General features: G+C 38.6%; 1 protein-coding gene across 1 annotated transcript in view; it reads left to right on the forward strand.

Annotated features, from left to right (window-relative positions):
- The window catches only part of SH2D4B (SH2 domain containing 4B), a 72,843-nt gene that overhangs the window by 25,880 nt on the left and 26,473 nt on the right, over positions 1 to 20,490 (forward strand). Inside the window, exons 2-6 of the mRNA XM_032115809.1 lie at positions 988 to 1,147; positions 2,230 to 2,377; positions 10,143 to 10,287; positions 18,076 to 18,286; positions 19,295 to 19,422. Of these exons, the coding sequence (XP_031971700.1) occupies positions 988 to 1,147; positions 2,230 to 2,377; positions 10,143 to 10,287; positions 18,076 to 18,286; positions 19,295 to 19,422 (792 nt within the window). The remainder of the gene's footprint in view (positions 1 to 987; positions 1,148 to 2,229; positions 2,378 to 10,142; positions 10,288 to 18,075; positions 18,287 to 19,294; positions 19,423 to 20,490) is intronic.

The following is a 20,490-nucleotide window of genomic DNA, read 5'->3' on the forward strand; positions in this document are numbered from 1 at the left end:
TGTGGCAGAGTCTCATTTTGTGAAGAACAGTTTCAACAAATTTGCAAGAAATAAAACAAATGGACACATAAGAGGTGTTTCTACAAATTCCTTATTACAAATCTCTAAAATGCTTATAATATTTGAGTGTTCTATGTATAAAAGCAGAAGGAAAAGACCAAACCACACTAAGCCAGGTAGTGTAAATAACTATTAAAATGTATTCAGGTAGGATCTAATCTAGTGCCCTTTGTAGTTCTGTAGTTGGTTCTTGTACTTGGTGGTTCACCAAATGAAGTCTGTTTTGTAAAGAGCTCTCAGGCTTTTTTTGATATCCTTAAAATCACTCTGTCAACACAGTAACTGTAGATTTTTGTGTAGTTTGTGTCATGAAAACCGAAGCAGAAATTTAATCCCTTTCAATTGCCTACATGAGCAGAACAGGCTCGGCAGCACTGAGTGGTGTGCTCCGAGTATGCAGGCTCCCTGAATCTCCTGCTTCACACAGTAGGAGCAGAAAATTCCTGGATTCTTTGAAGGTGTTCTCATGAAGTCTCTCTATGCTCAACACTCAACATTCTCTGTGCACAAAGCATTGCTAGTCGCGTAATGCCACTGGTTATTGGTTTTGCCCCATCTCTTTCTCCATGCTCTTCTTTCATCTCTTGCTGTGGGAAGCAAGAATATAAAGCAATTAAAAAGGGATTATAATACTGGAATTCTGGGAAATACATGCCTGAAGTAATAATTTTTATTTTTGTGGGACAGTGAGTCTTTAAAGATTGTGTGATCCACAGCATACAAACCCCTTTATTTTTTTGTCCCAGCATTTGACCAGATTTGGTCAAATCTGAAGATTTCATTGAACCTCAGAGCAATGTTTTCTTCTGAATCGTAAACTGCAAGCTTAATGTTTTCTAAATAGCAGATTTCCCATCTTTTAATCTCTGTTTACATAGGATTTGAGGCAGTGTTTATATCTTGGCTTGTTCTTGGTGGTTGTTGCAGGTAATGGCAAACACGTGCAGTGGCTGCGGGGGAAGGACGGTGAGGTCTGGGTCTGGGTGATGGGAGAAGCCCCAGGTGACAAACCCTACGAGCAGATCTCAGAGGAGCTCATAGCAGAGCGGGCCAGGCAGCAGGCACAGAAGGAGGCAGAAGAACTATGGTGAGGATTTAAGAATCTGAATTCAGGGTCCACTTGGCATAATGGGAGAAATGACCTTGTAGACAGGTGGCAGGTAATGGTGGGTAAAACTGGTAAGTATGTTTTGTGAACATTTGATTTCACTCGTTTTGTTAGTTTTTCAGCATGTTGAAAATGGAATTTTGTGTTTTTTGAGTATTGAAAACCAAAACCCTTTGTTCACAAAAAAAGTGGAGCCGACTTTTTTCTCTTTTGGGAATCTAGCTAAACTGTTGACTAGCCTGTAAATAAAGAAAAATGAAGCAGTCTGGTTTTGAGATTATTAAATTAAATATGTTTGCTATATCACAGTTCTGAGCCCACAATGGGGATTTGGTACAAAAAATCCTTTTTGAAATTGGTTTTATTTGCATTTTGCTTATATTAATTCTTATTCCAGCAGTTCAAAAACTGATTATACAAAGCGCCATGCTGTTGTTTCTAGCAGTGCCTTTTCCAGGTTTGGGGGAGATTCAAAAGTGTTTTAATGCTTGATATTGTTAGGAATTAGGCCACCTGCCTCACACTCTTGCCTTTGTAGTGCAGCACTGAAGAGTGACTATTTAAGTATCAGGTTATTCTATATTATCCTTTTTCATATGAAATTCTTCTTGATCGAGTGATTGCATATTTAAGCAGGGATTAAAACATTCAACTTGTGCTCTGAATTCTTTTTAAATTGTCAGTACTAATAAACAATCTAGCATAAGAATTTGGGAGAAATTTATACTGATACTTGATAGACAATAAATTCCCAATCATGCTTTGCTAGACTGATAGAAAAATATAAGGTATGACTTAAAGACATCCAAGAAGTACTTGTCTAACTTAGAAGGTGCTATTTTAATTAGTAATTTATCAAAAATTGTAAGTTGTCTGCTTTCTGGATAGTTTCTTCAAAACTGATTTCTGGTAGGTCTCTCATTAAGTGCATTTTAATTCTTTACTTGCATCCTTCCATGAAGTCTTATGCTAGTTATTTGTTGTAACCAGCGAGTAAGTATTGATCGTCAATTTAAGAAAATTAGTGCATTAAATTTTTATTTTCACATCCTTTTCTGAAGGAGACAAAAGGAAGCTGAAATAACAAAGAAATTCCGTGATGCTATGGCTCAAGAAAAAGCCAGAATAGTGGCAGAAAAATGGAAAATAGAAATGGAGGATCGGAAAGCAGCCAAACTGGAGGAAGAAAAAATTCAGGAGGAACTGAAGGTTTGCATAGAGCAATTTAGGTTTTCTTAACAGTGTTTTCATATAGATTCACAGTTCTTGTCACCTTCAGTGCATGTTTATTAATAAGCTTTAAAATCCAGAGTTGTAATTTTTCATTCTGGAATATACAGCTACATGGTGTTCACCAGAACAGCTGGGTGAGTGATGAGAAAAAATTACAGGTCTCATTCAGAAGTGCCAGAACAATCAAACTGGTTATTCAGCTCACACATTAACAGAATTGTTCAGTCAGCTGTGCTGGGTGAATCATACTGGGGGAAAAAATGCACAATTGGGAAAGATCTCATTTTAAGTTAGTTTGCTTGAATGTATTCTGTGTATTTTGGATGATTTTGTTCACATAATGAACTTCAAAATTGTGTCACTACTTCCTTCAAAATAATAAGGGGTGGATCCTTCCCCTGCTCAACATATGGGAAAAGTCCAGTTGGCTTTGCTGGGAGGAGTTCATTTGCCTGATTTTTATTGACTTCATAATGAACTTTCTATGAGCTCAGTTACAGTATTTTCATGTTTGTTTGAAATAATATTTTTTTTTCACTTTCTAGTTGAAAATAGCAATTTAAAAACTAAATAGGAAAAGCCTCTGTCCACCCTTTTCATATTACTTGATAAAGATAAAAACATGTTTAAAATTGAGAAAGTAAAGTATAATGGCTTCAGTGTGCAGAGAAGTCATGACAGTCCTCTGAGCCTGGGATTAGTGAGGCTGAGTTTCCACGGAGGAGGCCTGTAGAAAATGACTCTGAGGATCCATTAACTTCCATCTACATGCCTCTCCCCTGCTGACAGCTTGCTGTGTCTCTTTTTCCTGTCCTGGTGCAGTGACTTAAGGTGTGGAAAGTGGGGACAGACTTTTCCCCTTGTCCCTTTGTGACGGGAGGAATGCTGAAAACTGGGTGTTAAGTTCATGTGGTTTGATTGCAAAGAGCAAATTGCCACTCTGCAGACTGTGGGCCTGGGGTTTGAGGTGCTTGTGGAGCACAAAGCCAGGGCAGCTCCTGCAGAGGAGGCTGCACAGAGTTGCTGATTTACCTTTGCACAATTCATTTGGATTCACAGGAGAGAATGGGGCCTTTGAAATTCGATGTCAATGAGTAATGAAAGTATACCTTTCGAGTGCTTTATTAATGTATGAATAATGAGCAGAGCAACTTATTAAACACTCTTTCCTCTGCTCTCTGGCAAGCAAAGCCCTCTTGAACAAAGGCTGATACAGTGTTCACTTTTATCTCTGTGGCTGATTTACAGGGCACTTGGTGGGGTAAATGTCCACAAGCTCCCTGTTACTGTTTTGTTTCAAAGAGACTTTTTCAAAGAGCAGGGTGAGCAACTTCGGAGACTTTCAGTGGCCAGTATTCATAGTTTTCTACTAAGGAAAACTAGTTGTTCAGTTGTTGATACAATTAAAAGGAATGGCACCAAATTCTGCTTATTTTCATATTGATGGAAAGGTAGTGTCACGGTGATCTGTGTTTCCACTGTTTCCCAGGACATGAGCAGGCGTCTGCTCTCCAGCTGTGTGCCTGGTAGGAGCAAGGAACACTGCTGTAAGTGGGATGAGACTATGGTTCAGTTTCTACTTTGAATATCAATTACTTGACTTTGGCCAGGATTTATCTCTGTTCAAAAAGTTGCCAACATATTTATTCTGTCAAGGAAACAGAAACCCTTTCTTTCCCAATGGTTTATCATAAGTCAAGCATTTGAAGACAGAATTTGCAAAAATTTAAATAAACTGACCAAAATTTTTAAAACAAAACCCAGCAGAAAGGAGCTCTTTGGCTTAAAGAATTGGTTTGGAAACAAGATATGATGCAGTGATTTTTTTTTTTTTTTTTTTTTAATGCCCTTTATTGTGTGTTCTCCCAGCATTTCCTGTATTAATCCAACAACAGAGTCTAATTCCACTTTCAGCATTGGCTCTTCAGTTAGGTCTATAATTTGAGATCTGTCAGGAGAGACTTGAACTGACATAGGGTTCCACCAGCAGACATCCAAATGCAGGATTGATTCCTGGTGCTTTGACACCACTCCTTTGCTACTCAGAAAAGCAGCTTATCTGTTACTTGCTCTGGAAAGATCAGATTTTGTACATTGTGCTGTAGGACTCCTTCAAAACAGTGAAGGCATTTCAAAGGCAGGTGAATCTCACAGGCTAATATGGGGGAATTGGTAGCTTTGCTGCCCACTGACTTATTTAAGCTCACTCAGCTTTCCTTCTCCTTCCCATTTTGCTCTTTTATAATGACTCTGTACAGTGGAAGAAGTACATGAAATATTTACAAGCTGAATGAGTGGATAGGTACCTAGACAGGAAAAGAAAGTTGTGTTTCTGGCATCCACATCCAACCACAAAGAATGAATAGAACTATGGTATTGGGAAAAGATGAATTAATGAATCTACTGATGTATGACTGAAGTAATTGAAAGAATGAAGAAAAGTGTGTGGAATTTGATGCAGATCAATAGGCAAGCCCACTTTAACAGGTTGAAAATATTTAATGCGCTGGTAATCATCCTTCTGTGATGATGACCAGACAATGTTTAAAAAGGTCTCCAGACTGAGGTATGGAAAGTTCAGTCTCTGCTAATGCTTCATCCTCTTGAAGCAGTTTGACTTGGGAAATTGAAACTCTCTTCTTTCTGCTGACGTGTTTAATTTCTAACCATGTTGTGTCACAAACACTCCTTTTTAAGATGCTTTTATTCTTCTTGACCTAACACGGGATGTTAGGGCTGTCTGCAGTAGATAAATGATGTCTCACGTATCAAAGTGAATGATGATCCCTATTTCCTTTTCCAACACTATTAGAAAAGTATTGCTTTCCTTGGTGTTTCTTAAGCAGAAATGCCTTTAATTTATGATGCTAGAATATAAACGTTGACTATTCTATTTTTGCAGTTTAAGGACAGCTATTCTTTTGTGCACCTATTGCAAAGGACAAATAAGAGAGCCAATTACTGTCATTAACCTTTTTGCTAATTCACAAAGGCTCTGAGATCATAGGCATAATTTTCTGCGATTATCAGTAACTGTCATTAAGAGTCTGAACAATGTGCAGAGCTAAGGCAAATTAAAGATGTGAGTGTCATCCAGCCAGGGGTGGGTATTCTTCAGCTATGTTTAGAAATAAAAGAGATCTTCTCTCAGTTCACTCTTCATGTGGTCTACACAAAGCAAGAGAGTATTAATAGTAAAGTGCTGTCCTTATGACAACATCAGATATCTGCCAAATTTAATAATAAAAGCACAGTTGACAGCAGAGCTAGATTGCTTCTTAAAAATTCCCTGGGAGATGAAATGTGTCTCATCAAAGAAGACAGGTTGAGAATCAACCTTCAGAGAACAGAACAATTAGTGCTTCAGTTCAGGAAATATCTAATTGACCTTATGCTCAGTAGAAAGAATACACTTTCTATTGAGCTTGGATGAGCTTTCAACACATGACTGAATGCTTTACTGTGCCCCCAAGTGCTGTGGACCTGATTCCTCAGAAAATTGCTGCCAGATGTAGAGTTTAGGAATACAGTGAAATGTCACCATTGCCATTTGGAGTACTGTGGGCTTCTTATGATATAGCAGTGAGCATTCTGTCTTGATCTGAAAAAAACTCTTGTCTCCAAGTAAACGTCAAGCACTTGAGTGGGACTTATCTCTAAGTGCAAATAAGCTGTAACTTCAGCTCTGTGCTTTGCTGTGCCAAGAAAACATTGAACTCTTTCCCAAAGACAGCATATTTAGAATCTAGGAATATGACAACAGCTTCTTGCTGGGGTTTGGCACCCAATTCATTCTGAAAATGCCTTAGTTGGGTTATTTCAGTGGCAATTACAATAATTAAGTAATACTTCATTTTGTTTTGTGTGGCCACAGTTCAGCAATTTCTTTTCCTATGCCGTTGTCTCTTGAACAATGTTGGAAATGAGGCAGCTGTTAGTTTTGGTTGGAAACTGGGTCTTCAGATTTTCTCTATCCTACTTTTCAGTAACTGTGATATTAATTTTAAAGAAACATCTCTTCCTCAGTGACATCAGTAATGATTGTGGTGGAGCCACTGTCTTTATTCTGGATTGCTGGTAAAACCTAGCAAAGCTCAGATGTTTTCTATGGGTAAATGGGAAAATCTGAGCCACTGATGAGGGTAGCTTACATTTTTGGAATTCAAGCTATGAAGTCTCTACGATCCAGAGACAAACTTTAAGTAGATGGTCACTGAATCTATGACAAATTACTCGAGCAGAGTCTGTTCCAGCATGTGCAGTAAATGTCAGATCTCTCCCAGTCCTTAGCTTTGTTTTCCAGCTCATGGAATACAGGATCTTTGTGAATTGGAGTGTGCTACTACCTCCTTGTATGTGTGAATAGCATGTCCTGGGACACATCCATGGCTGAAACAGCAGCTTCTGCATAAAGCATGGCTGAAATCTTGTAGCTCCTGCATAAGGCATGAGTGCATTTAGTACATTTGTCTCTGTGCAAATACATGCACAGTGAATTGATGCAAACCCTGTGTTCCTTTTGAGACACTGGTAGTAGAGAAGAAAATAATGCCTCTGCAAATGCTTTCTTTTCTGATGCAAGTGAGAGAATTTTCTCAGAAAAAGGCTGGGAAGGAGATGGACATATTTCTGCCATTACTCAGAGCTCTGTTGGCACCTGTCAGGTGGGTTTGCAGAGAAGTCTGATCTCTGAACTCGGCTGACTGTGTCAGCCTTGCTGAGAGCAGCCTGTCCTGCAGCCGGGGTCCCTGGGGTTTCCAGATTTCCTTCTTCAGAGCAGGGAGTCCCTAAGGGCTCTCAGCTGTGTGTTAGGTGGCCTGAATGGCTTCCCTGGAGTGGGTGGTTGTTGAGTGGGCTCAGGAGGTTCACTGCAGCTGTAGTGCAGCTGGCTGGCTGCAGCTTTCAGGGCCGCCAAAGACACTTCCTGCCAGCCTGAAGCACTGAGAGAATCTCAGGCATTATTTGCTTCAGAGAGGGCTATTGTAGCAAGTACATCTTGTGGGTTTTGCCCTGAGCAGGATGGTGGTCATTCAGCTGCCCTGCATCCTGTAAGACTCCCCAGAAAGGCCCCAAGAGCTGTGGCAGCCAGAAGCCCAGTTTTCCTCTGTAAGAAAATCCACTGCTCTATTTTGCCTTTTCCTCAGTGTATTTTTAAAATCTTTGTGCAGCAAAACCGAAATGCTAACCTAATCTCCTTTTGTCTGCTTTGGACTGAAACATTAGAACTTAACCATGGCTAATATTAAATATTATTTAGAGCTGCCCTTAGTAAAGATGTCAAACATGGTGAGACACCCACAGACAGAAACAAGTTTGTGGTAAATTCTCAACTGCCAGAGGACAGATAAGATCATTTAGCATGTTCAGATTCTCCAGTGGAGTTAAGGCTGGAGAGGATTACTGCTGCCTGTTGAATTGCCAGTGCAATGTTTTTTGGCAGCTTGGTATTTCTCAACAGTTTGCAACACTGTACTGAATTGTCACCTTCCTAATTATTCTGGAAGAGCTGAAAGGGACGGGCACAGAGTACAATCTCTCTCAACTGTCAGGCAGAAGGTGGTGTTTATAGGTATTACAGCTCTTCACTCCCAGCTCTGATGTGCAGTTTTGGGTTCATGGGGAGAAGCAGACAAACTGCTTGCTGTATTCTCCCAGTGGAGTAAATTTGAAAGTTCAATTGTTGTTCATTTTAAATACAAACACGTACTGTTTAGTCATACTTGACAAAAGGATGAGTGTTCTTTCCTGTGTCATCCTAGCAAGGATTGTTTCTTCTCACATGCACCTTTAAGGAGTTGAGCAATATACCTGTACACAGATCCATGCACTAATTTAATACATGGAAGTTAAAACTTTTCTTTCTGTAAAAAGGAAAATTGTGTGAAAAAGTTTTGGTGAGTTCAGAATCAAGTGCCAGTGTTAAGTTTTTGTTGTTGTCTCTTCTTTGACTTAAATCTCCTTCTCAGTTAAAAAGGTAGGATTTTCTTAGTTGGCATTGTTGCCTTCCATTAAGAACTCAAACTCTGCTTTAATTCTGGTTTTTGGTGCATGTGTGTGTGTGGGCTTTTTGTTTGTTTTTCACTAGAAATGCTTCAAAAACAGCTACATTAAAAACCAAGCCCAAATGTACCAACTCTTATGGGATTCAGGGAAACTGCTGTGAGATTGATTTTTCCCTCTTTTCTATTTTATGTTTACCTTGTGGTTTAAGATCTTGGATAGAAAACATTCTGATAACCCAGGATTACTTCTGTGTCTGTCCATCTTCCTGAAAGATAGCCTAGAGGTATTGAATTCTTTTAGGTAGTGAAGCTAAGTGAATAAATATTCTCCTCATAAGAATAAAGAACAGCTGCTCTCATATTTTTTTTGAAGAAGAGAATAGAGCCATTTACTAGCAGCTAAAATGTGCAATCCCTAATTCTATAGAGATATTAAAAAAGATAATTTTTTTTTCCTGAGGAAGCTGCTGCTCTTTGAAATTAGTATTGTCTAAAAGCATTGACTTTTCAAAAATAATGAACTGTCCACTCAGCTCATGTTTTTGGGAGCCAGGAAATGACAATGGGAGGATGATTTTAGAAATAGTCCAAGATACTAGCATTAGAATTGACTGAAGAACAATACTAGGCTTTTCTTTCTCAGAAGTAATAAGATCAGCCTAATGTATTGTTCAGAGAATTGTAGAATATTAAGGGTTGGACTCTTAACCTTCACCCTGGAACTTTCACAGGATTAACATCTTGCAACAATCTACTTTGGGTTTCCTTTACTTATAGTTTAGGTCAGGTAACTAGGACAGTAATTCAGGGTGATTTTATTCAGTGATTTATAAAAAAATTCTTACCTATAAGTTTGTTACCCATAAGGGTATAGCGTTGGTTCCATTGTAAAATTAAATACAAACTGTTCTTATTTGTAATTCAAGTTATTTCAGTAATATAATAGCACTTAATAAAGTTCAGTTTGGGGATTTTTGTGGGCTTCAATTAAACTATATGATTCAAATCTGCTTTTTTCAAAGGGATTTGGGAAAATTCATTGGAAAACAGATACAGATTCCTACTTCTGCATTAATTGAGCTCCTGTGTTATTGATAATATGAGTGAGGCCAGCTGCAGAAGCAATCTTCATCAGATTTTCATCTCTTTTAAGGCTTTCTTGGAAGGGAACTTTTTTGGTGTGTTACTCTTAGCTACATTTTGCAAAGTGACTGTTGGGTGCTGAAGGATCTGCCTTTTCCTCCAGAATGTAGTGATCTTGATTTTTGGAAAATATTATTCCCTGTGTTGGTTATGATGGCACATTGGGACAGCTGCTAAACCAAGAACAGCAGTAAATCAGTTACTGAGTTCTAAGGCTCTGTGGAAGATGTGTGTAGTGCTTGCAGGCAGCAGTATCTTCAGTGGGGGTACACGTGGACTCAAACCTGGAGGATAGCACAGGCTTTGGTGCCACGTGATAAAATGTTTTCTGTATAGTTTTCAGATCTTAGATGCTTTTTATGTTTCTCATTCCTGTGCTACCTGTGGTCTCAAAATGTACCCTCTTCAGAAATTCCTAAGAGGTGGGAAAATTCAATGATGCCTGTGGTGATAGGTGAGAAGCCCAAAGTTAGAAGAGACAATGATTTGTCCAAAGTAATGTAGCTACTCTGTGACAGGAAGCCACTGAAGCAGTGTCTCAACTTTTGGCACATTCTTCCTTCTTAGTCACTTCTGGCTTACTTCATTTTGTCTAGAAAAGAGAAGAAGAGGAAAGACAGAAGGGTGAGGAGCTAATCAGGCAGCAGGAAGAAATCCGGGCAAAGGAGCTGTATTTGAGCCTCAAGCAAGCTCAGCAGCACAGTCAGCACAGCGACGATGACCAGGAGTGGGAAGAACAGTGTGAGTAAAATTCCCTTCCCAGCATTAATGTATTTCTGAAAGCAGGCAAAAGGACACCTGCAGAATGGAGAAGATGTGGCCAAAAAATCTCTTCTACCTAGAGAAATACAAAGTGCTGGATTATTTTGGTGGAAACTGGCATCTTAAAATTACAAGCAGAAGTTTCTTATTTCTTTCTGAATCTGTGTCAATGCCTTATAGAAAATTTTTCATGTACGATGACTGGGATCATTAAATTTTGTCTAATGTACTTAATTAACAGTTTTGGCTTAGTAATAATAATTCAGGACACAGTTATTTTGACAGCTTGTCCTCAGCTATCTCTGAAGAGATAAAATCTGTCTTCATCAGTATTTTAATTGCTTCCATATGGTAGTGGGGTGAAGCTATGATATCAGTGCTGAAACTCACTTCATTCCAAAAGATTACAGTAAATCATACTTAGATTGTTGCTCTAAAAAAAACCACCTGATGATGATGATCTTACTCTATGGAAGTGCTGTTCCTTTTTAGATAGCCTGAAATTCTTTATTAACACCATAATTGTGATTAATTTCAATTTTTTCAGTGATTTTTAAAAGCTATAAGGAACAGAACAACTATTTTATTACATAGATGTATACGTTTATACTGTAGATAAGTAAAGGTCCACATTATGAATAAATTTCAAAATATACTTTGAGTTTATTTTATGGTTTTAGTCATCACTTCATTAATTCCTGAGGACTAATTACTGAAGTGCTATTACCTGGAATGGATTTGATAATGAATCATTCTGTAGAAGATGAATTAAGTCTATATGATACACTGTGCCATTTTCCAAGCTCATACCAGGGTATGTTCATTTTGATCAATAAAACCTCTGTACATTACACTGTCAATAAAGATAAGGTAATTATTTCCTGGAGAATTATCTAAATTGAGGTATACATGCTCATATTGAAAGAAAAATTTAATTTCTGTATTTTGGGTATGTAACAGCAGAATGAGGAAAAAGTAGCCCTTTAGTTTTGCAGAAAATAAGCATCAGCTGGTAACCCAGCATAGAGGATGGTATTATGTACTTTAGGATTTCTTTGATGATATATAAGGAGAGAAAATGTTGTTAAATGAAAAATATGAATCCAGCTTACCTTTACACTGAAATTGGCAATAAAACAAAATACTGCAAGCGCTACTAAAACCAGGTATCATTTTCTTACTGTTGCATTAATGAGGTAACTGATGTTTTAAATTTTTCTTCTGTTTTCTTGAGGAATGCTGTTTGTGCAGGGATAGACATCAAAAATGCTATAGGATGATTATGGGAGAAAGGAGAGAGAAAAAGGAATAAGCTATGAAATGTTTTGACCATGGGTTCTGTAATGGCATTTTTAGTCAGTCAAAACAGTTGTGACTGCATCACATGCTGGTGGGGATGGTGTGCCACCAGCACTTTTTTCTTGTGAAGCCTTGGGGTATTCTGTAGGCTCTGAAGGAATTCTATCACCTCCAGTCTGTATGCCTCATTAGCTGCAGGCCTGTCCCCTTGCCCAAAGGGTGACCAAGAGCAGCCCAGGTGACCCCGAGCTGCTGAGCCTGGTCGCCAGCAGCAGCGCTGCTGAGGCACAGCAAAAGCTCAGCACCTTCTCTCGCTGCTGCGTTTGCAGCCCGCTGTAAATTCTGTGCTGCCAGAGTTATGCTGTTAGCAGTAATTGATTTAGCATTAAACTAACTGCAGACTAATGACTAGAGTGTATCATATCCTTGTTTATCCTCTTATGCTTATCTCAGTGTCTCAATTTATGCCCGTTGGTTTGAGGGCTCAGAACTGTGCTCCATTAGCAAATGGGTGTGACTACTGAAGATAGGAAGATGCAGTGTTTAGTGCCTTATCTGAGACCAGTTGCTGGCTGGTTTGGACTATGCTATCAACTTTGCACTGAGTTTCCTCAGGCATACTAACATCTTCCATTTCCTTAACTTTACTGCAGAAGCCAAAATGTGCAGCAGATAGTAACAAATATTTGGAAGTGGGAACATCTGAAGTTGCCATGGAATTAATTGGTACCTCAGGTTCACCAGATTTTTCATTTTTTATTTCAGTTCCAGATATTTTTTTTTTCTTTTTATGGTAATACTTCCATTTTGTCTGCAAGTATTCCTGTGGGGCACTGAGAGGAAATTTAGTAAAGTTAGGCAAACCTATCCACTAGTCAGCTTTTCTAAGTAATAAATAAATGCATAAATGCATAAGAGAATTACAAGAAGATTAAATATTTACATATTTTTGCCACTACGCACCTCCAGTGCAGATAATATTGCCCATTAGGAACAAGTCCAGGCTCCTTTGGGTGTTACCTCCTTGAAGTGAGCCCTGTTCCATGGAGCCGGGGGTCAGTGCTGCAGGGGAACTGTAGTGCTAGAGCAGGTATTGGGGAGAGAAATGTAGCAATGATATTGATGACACTACTAATTCCTTTATTAGATGGAATTCAGAATGTGATGAGGATTCATCTCTCCTCCTCACATTATCCCTCAATTGCCAAGGCAATAAGCAAAGTGGTGCTAATATTAGGTTCTGTTGTTTGGTTCAGTTTGCCTCTGCTGTTTGCCAAAGAACAATAATGGCCCATAGAACTGCTGTGTTAATTGAAATACATGATTTTAGGGCTTTTCAGTATACTAAATAACAAATGTAGGATAACTTGGGAAATCAGTGCTAAAAGGGAAAAATGACGTTGTAAGAGCAATTTTGCACTTTGATTTCATATAAAAGATATATATTGGGGTATTTTAGAGGCCAGGTGTAAATTGGTAAGTGCAGCAGGGATATTGGTTGGCAAGTGAAAAGATGAATAGTGGAAAAGACTGACTGAGAGGGTCTACTGTTCAAAACTCTTATTTTTTGAAACTGAGAAATGAGAACTAAAACTAAGCTTGTATGGCAGAGGGTAATTATTCTGGTTAGTTTGGGACCTTTCTGTGTGCTGTCCCATTTTTCAGGTTTCTAGTGTATTTAAGTGTGGCCTCTCTCTGTGAAAGCAAAAAAAGAATTTGTGAAACATGATAGGAAAAGCTGTAGAATGAATATTCATCTGATTGAATATTGCAAAAGGCATTCTGTTAATACACTTGCAAACCCCTGCAAACCGCATCAGGCAGGGAAGTGGTCAGATACCATCTCACCAGCTTCACTCATCTCCTGAAAAAAATTATTCCAGTAAAAATGTAGACAGAGATGAGTGAGTTGATCTGTTCTTATGTCTTTCCCTGAGCACTGACTTTTGGTCTCTCTTGGAAGAAGGATACCAGGCTGATTCCTTATAACTTCTTTTATATTGTTATATTTTTATGTTCTTCTACAAATGTGTCTACGAATTTATTTTTGCCTGACTTTTAAAGGAATTCATTTGATATTTATCTTCCCCAAAAATTCAAGTGAGTTTACTGGCAGGAGCATTGATAAAATGCTGAATTTCAAAGTGAGTGGTCCCCAGTTAGCTATGCATTAACTAAGCAAGTGCTCAACCTTAAGTAGGTGCCCCCTGAACTCCAATAGGTCTCACAGTGCACTGTTGAATAGGAGTGGGATTATTCACGTGCTTTCAGACAAGATTGCTGAGCAGAAGCCACATTGCAGAGTATTTGTGGGAAGTTTTATTTTCCAAATAGGAAAGGGAGAAAAACACTGCGTGATTTGTATATGCACTCAGAAAATCTGAAGATTGAATTTTATCTATCAGGTAGTCATTGTAAATAGCTCATAAACAAGCTTCCAAGAATTTTTAAGAACGGGAAAGCTAAAACAAAATAATTTAAAAATTACAATGCATATTCATGGCATATGTTTGGGTTTTCTCCTGCTTTCACATATCTGACTGTAAATTAAAGCTCTTCAAAAGCACAAAATAGATTATAGAAAATGGAGAGTTCCTAGTCTTTCACAAATGATTTGATCAAGTTCAGCTGCAGCACAGTATGAATTAATCCACATCTATATCAAAAGATTTGGTATTAGAACTTTGCTAACAGGGATTTCCCAATTCTAAGAAAATATAGAAAGTAATCTTGCAAAAGGCAGCTTAGGTGAGAATACAGAAAGAATAGATTCTCATAAACTGTTCAGGGAAAATAAGGGGAACTCAAGCTGACTCCTCTAGGATCCAAAGAGCCCCTGCACACCCAGTTCTGTGGGTTGCTCTTTGGTTTGTTCACACTGCAGGGCACAGTGACATGTCTGAGCTGGCTTCAACTATTCATTTCCAGCAATGACAACTGGATAATGATGGCAGCATGCACCTGTCTTGGATGTATTTACCAGTTTTCCAGGAAGGTTTGGTTGCCCAGTTTTGGCCTGCTGTGCTGAGGCTCCAGTCACAGTGGTACACGCCTCTCTGAGCAGCTCAGGCATTTCTACACAAGCTCCAATTTCCATGAGGACAGAATTTTTCTTCATTTTATAAGCACTGGAGGATGTACCTGTTGTTGGTATCACCAACACCAGAAGAGAAAACTGGTCTTGGAGCTGATCTTACAGGACCTGGCTGAACTGTAGATCTTTCATGAGCTTGACAAATTCCTGATTTCCCTATCTTGTCAGTCCTTACATTATTCCATAAAATAAAAGAAAGGTGTAAGAGTATGTAAATTATTATTTGTAGTAATTCTTTATGCTAGATATATGGATCTGTTATGGTGATTCAGAGCTTTTAGGGTTTTTTTCCCAGATATCTAATCTCCCTACTGAGGATATTGACTGACTACACTACTCATGTTTTTCACAGGGGTCGTGCCAAAAGTAAATTTACTGTTAAAGGACAGCCAGCTAAGAAAAATAATCTGTTTCTTCTTAAGACAGTACTAGAATTCCTGACTACTTTTGCTTTCTTATTACCAGAAAGGCTACAATGTGTCTCAAAATACAAGTAATGTAGAATTTTGGCTTCTTCTATCTTAAAATATTTGTGCTAGACTTGATCCAGACATAAAGTTCTTCTTCCTAGTGAGATGGGTTCAAAGCCACAGAGGGAAATATGAATAGTCATGAAATTCTATTGTAAGAAAAACCTGCTACTGAAATACATCCAGATTTACCTCCAGACTCTGAGTGACTTTCTCAAGATAGATCAATTTGTGGGAAGTGTGAGTGTGGGAGGATGGTTCATGTGGTATATATCATTTTGTCTGGGGTGTAGTGGAAAACCTTTCTGTAGATTCCTGACTGAGACTGCTTTATCCCCAATACTATTTCCAGTCACCAAACATGGTTATTGATGCCGGTGACTTTGATTATTTGCCCACAAAGCCCCTTGACCAGTCAGAGATTAAAAGAAATTTAGGGTAACATAGGAACGCAGGTCCACAGTTGAAGCTGTGCTAGACAACTTTACAGGTAGAGGAAAGAGAGGGATGTATTTGGGAGTAACTATACGGAATGGGATAGGGAGAAAATCAGGACTCCAGTAATGAGAAAAAAATGGATTAAGAGATCCTATGCATCTCTATGGTCAATGATACAATTCTTCAGATACCTCAGCTGGGAAATTTCAATAAAAATTCTTCATAATGTGAAAGAGATGATTCTGTATATAAAATCTCGATATCTATATGCAGCCTTCCCTATCCTTATGTGTGTGCAGACACATATACACATTTATGGGTATGCAGATAAATGTAAACACACACACACATACCTGTGTATGTATTCATAGGGAAGCCTGCATGTCACACACACTTTCAAAAGGTTTTCTGAATGTTGATATTTAACAGTTGCAAACTATGCTGCCTCACCCCATACTTTGCTGATAAGAAGTCCTAAAGTTTGATAGTTTGGGAAAATGTAGTCTGGGTCACTGACTTCTGATGGTACAGATTTGTTGGCTAGCAAAAATACAATAGGAATGTCTATTGAAAGGAGTGATGGAAGTGGGGCGTGAAGATACCCTGCCTTTTTCATTGCCAGGCAGCGTGTACATCAGTAGAAAAGAGTCCCAGCAAGCTCCAGGCAGTCTGCCCTCAATCTGAATATTGTGATTGTGACAAACAGTTGTGGGTTTCTAGATGTCTTGCAAAGCTGCATTGCACTCATCTTCCTTGCAGTCTCTCCTTGTGCTGCAAAAACAAAGTTCACGTTTAAAGTGACCATTACTGAGTGGCTTTATAAGGGATAAATCACAGAAATACTCGAGCCATTGAAGCAGTATATGTAAATGACATTATCTACCCTTAAAAATAATGATCTGGGAGATCAATAGTGAAGTCTGTTACTTGTGTTTCCTGTACTGTACATTTGTTTGTTACTATGTTTAGCCAAAACTGCAGGGTATGTAGTTAAGTGAAACTGAAATCCTGCCAGTTGTATGCATATGAAGCATCTATGACTCGTTTATTATGCTATCTTGATGAGCTTTTAGTCCTTCATATCTTTCGACTTATGATAATATTATATAATTTTAAGCTTAAAGGTCTTTTCTCTTTCCCTCATTTGCCCACAAGGTTTTATTTCATTTCATTTGGCTTTGAGTGCTTTTATTTCTTGATTCCATTAATCCTGCTCAGAATTTGGAGGTTAAATCCAGTTATACTTCTGCTTGCTTTAAATTGGGAGTGTAAACCAGAGGGATGCAAGCAGCCTAATGAAATGCAGCTGTCTGGTATTGTATAATGCATTCCTAGTCACAGGTACAGTCACAGGGGAGTAGGAAATGGGGTGTGCACCTTATGAACTGGGTATGATCTAGCCAAGATAGTCATGGCAGGATTGATAATTGCAACTGGAGGCCATAGCTAGCTCCTTTAATATTTGCTTCACTGTATGTTAAAGGTTTGTTTTGCACTGGAATAATTTGCCTGGCTGCAGTTATTTGTGACTCAAAAACATCATCCAAATGGGGCTTGAGGCACCAGAAAAGAGCTGATAGATGATGACTATTTGCAGTAGAATTCTTGGTGCATTTAAATTATACCATGTCAAGGAAAGGATTGTTGCAACGTTAATTTTCAAAAGAAGAAGCTTTAGGGAAAGATGCCTGAGCCCCAGTGGCCAGAGCAGCAGTCTCATTTCAGGTTACAGAAATGGGTAACTCCCAGGTCAGTGCCATTGTTAGGTGTGTATTAAAATCTTCCAGCATAAATTCTGGTTCTCCATACACAATTTCAGAGACTCAAGTGTGAGACAACCCCATCCATAGCATCAGCATGCTCTTTCCAATGGCTATTTATTTATCCATTGTTACTGAAACAATTTTTAGACTGTGAATTTCAAGTTGGAGATGTCTGTGATTATAAGTACCATGACAAAAATAGCATATGCCTTTCAGAAAGAAAACAGCACTGACAAAGTGCAACCTACATGTCAGTTTTTATAATGACAAATTTTGGGAGTTGACCCTTCAATTCTAGTTGTCTTCATAGTGGCAAAGAACTCTGTTAGACACAGACTTAATTTTAAGCAGTAATTAACATCTTTTCTTGAAACATAGCACTTGGTGCACTTCCAGGGGGAAAGATACCCTCAAGCAGAATTTCTCTTATTACAGCCAAAAGAAGTGTCAGATTTAATCACAATATGTAGAGTCTCAGTTGCTGCCACTAGTGGTCAGATCATTGATAATTTGAGGCTTCTTCTCGTGGTGGGCCTGTGTTTGAAGCATCAGGGAAGTCATCCAGTTATCCACCTTTGGTAATGTGTGGCAATTTATACATTTTTCAAATCAGCTCATAGAGGAATAAAGGCACTAAGCAGCTCTGTAAGCAGCAAGTGGCTGCTTGTGTTCCTCAATCTCTCGTCCCTTTCCTCCCGCCCAGTGCGCCGCTCCAAGGCTGCCGACGAGGAGAGGAGCCACAAAGCGCGCAGGGCGCGGGACGAGTACCGGCGGCAATCCCTGCGCGCCATCCAGAAGGGAAGAGTGGCTGGCCTGAGTCATTTGTTCCAGGGGACAAACCTGAACAGTGAGCAGGAGGTCAAACTGAACAACAACAGTGCGAGTCCTTTGCTGGCTCTGTCTGCAGCGTCCAGGTTGGTTTGTGCTGCAGTGATTTTGTTTTCTGTTGAATTGCTCCCTCTTCAATCCCCACCATTTCAACAGGCTATTCAATTTTTGGGAGTCCTCAGTCTTGCTATTTCCTGGTGATCAGAAAAAGAATGTTTAAAGGAAAAGAAAAACAGATTTAATGCAAGCTAAATGCCATTTATTTTTCAGGCAGATTTCTTAGAATTCACACAGAGATGAGGCCTTGAAAAGACAGCGTGAGATCAGCATATGAAGCTGTGATATTGAAAAGTCAAATGGACAAATTCTTAGGCAAGTCTTAAGCCTCGAGCTGCTGCTGTCCTCTGCTGCTGCTCTCTGTTGCTGTCTGCTGCTTAACAGCTTTTTTTTTTTTTAAGAGAGCAGTCCTGAGTTTCAGAGGCTTTTAGTTTTTTTGTAGATTTTTTCAGGCAAAACCAAGTGTCTTTGGTATTTATTAATCTTTCATTTGACTATTTAGGGAGCACAATGAATTGCAGGAGAGGAAAAGAATGCAAAATGGAGAATGATTCCTACTAGCTAAAACACATAGAAAGTAGTAGAAAGAGTAAGGCAGGCAAGTAGAGAATGCAAAGGAAACATAAAAATTTAAACAAAACATTCCCTCTGTTGTACTTAGTGTTTTGTGTTTGGAGACAGAGTGCATTATAGCTGATACTGATTTAGAGTTTTTTGCCACTAAAAAGGAATATACTGAAAAAAAAATTGCTTGGCAATATTTACACTAGAATAAAAATGAGGTGGAAAAGGAAAGCTGACTGAAACGTCTATTGTGGTAAATTGTTTTTCATTTTAAATTCTGTAAGAAAATGTTTAAGGTGCCATTGCAAATACAAAAATCACACCACTGTGGTTTCCATAAAAACACAAAGTAATTTAAACAAATTTTAAAAAGTGAAGTTGCAGCTGTGTGTTTTGTAAATATGTAAAAAAGGATTAATATTTATATTGCCCCTTGTTTTCATACACTGCTGGTGCTGTGTCTTTCCATGCAGTAACATCTGGGAGCGCCCATCTCGGCCCTTCTCCCGAGACGTCATCGTTCGCTGGTTCCGGGAGGAGCAGATCCCTCGGCGGGCTGGCTTTGAGAGGAATACCAACAGGATTGCTCAGTGGTTCCATGGTAATACCTGGTCCCTCATTTGCTGGGAGCATCTGCTCAGGAAATGAATTTTGCCAGCTTTCATCCTAAAAAGCAAAGTCTACTGACATGGTGAAACCGAGTGCCTGTTAAAACCAGATTTGTGGATCTTTCCTGCTACTAGCATAGGATTTCCTTGTTTCCTTTTTAGTAATTAAGTAGACCTATTTGGGACTCATATCACCAAAGTTTTTTTCAGGAATATTTTGGCCAAAATATTCTTGCAGCAAAATAGCAAGCCAAGCAAGGGTACTGAGACCAACATAGGGTGAGAAGTACTCCAAAATTAACTGGCAAATACTACAGTGATATGGTATGTGGATGACTGACATTCAAGTTTTTGATTTACCTGATTTGCAAGAATGACTTGAACTCATATCTTTTTAATCCTTGTTATACTTTATAAGCTGGGCTAGCATTTTTTATTTCTTGCTTTCTTTTGCAAACAAAAATTACTGGGGTTTTTTTCCTCAAAAATAATTGAGAGTGTATAATTTTAGGCGGTTTTCCTGAAATGGGAAATGTCCAGATCCAAAATTTGCTGTCTTATCTGCTGGAGTTGCTAGCATCTCTGAGACTTTTGCTTTGTATAGTATTTGCTATGCAGCTGAATCTTTGATATCAAATTCACAGGTAAGACATCTTACTTTCATAGGTATTAGCAATGATCTTTATAGTCAGTAATCTTAGGCATCAAAAAAAAAAAAAAAGAGTTCTGGCTTAATAGCTGACATAATTGAGGGACTAGCAAGACTTTAAAGTTAAATCTCAATTTTTTTTCCATTGCTGCTTTTGATGAGTTTATTGCTTTGTTCAAAGCACTAAGCTGACCCTCATCTGATTCGTGATTCTCCAACCCTAAGATGAAGTTGTGTGGGTGTTCTGAAGTGAACCAGGCAAGGAAATTTCTGAATAAGTTTAGTGTTTCACATACTTCAGATTTCTTTCTATGATACACAAATCCCTGTGTTAAAAGACATCAACAAGCTGGTATTTTCATTGGCTTAATTAGTCAAAGACACTGAAGTCAGTCATGTATAGCTTGTAAAT

The sequence above is a fragment of the Corvus moneduloides genome, chromosome 8, assembly GCF_009650955.1.
Source record: "Corvus moneduloides isolate bCorMon1 chromosome 8, bCorMon1.pri, whole genome shotgun sequence".
In the NCBI taxonomy this organism is placed as follows: domain Eukaryota; kingdom Metazoa; phylum Chordata; class Aves; order Passeriformes; family Corvidae; genus Corvus; species Corvus moneduloides.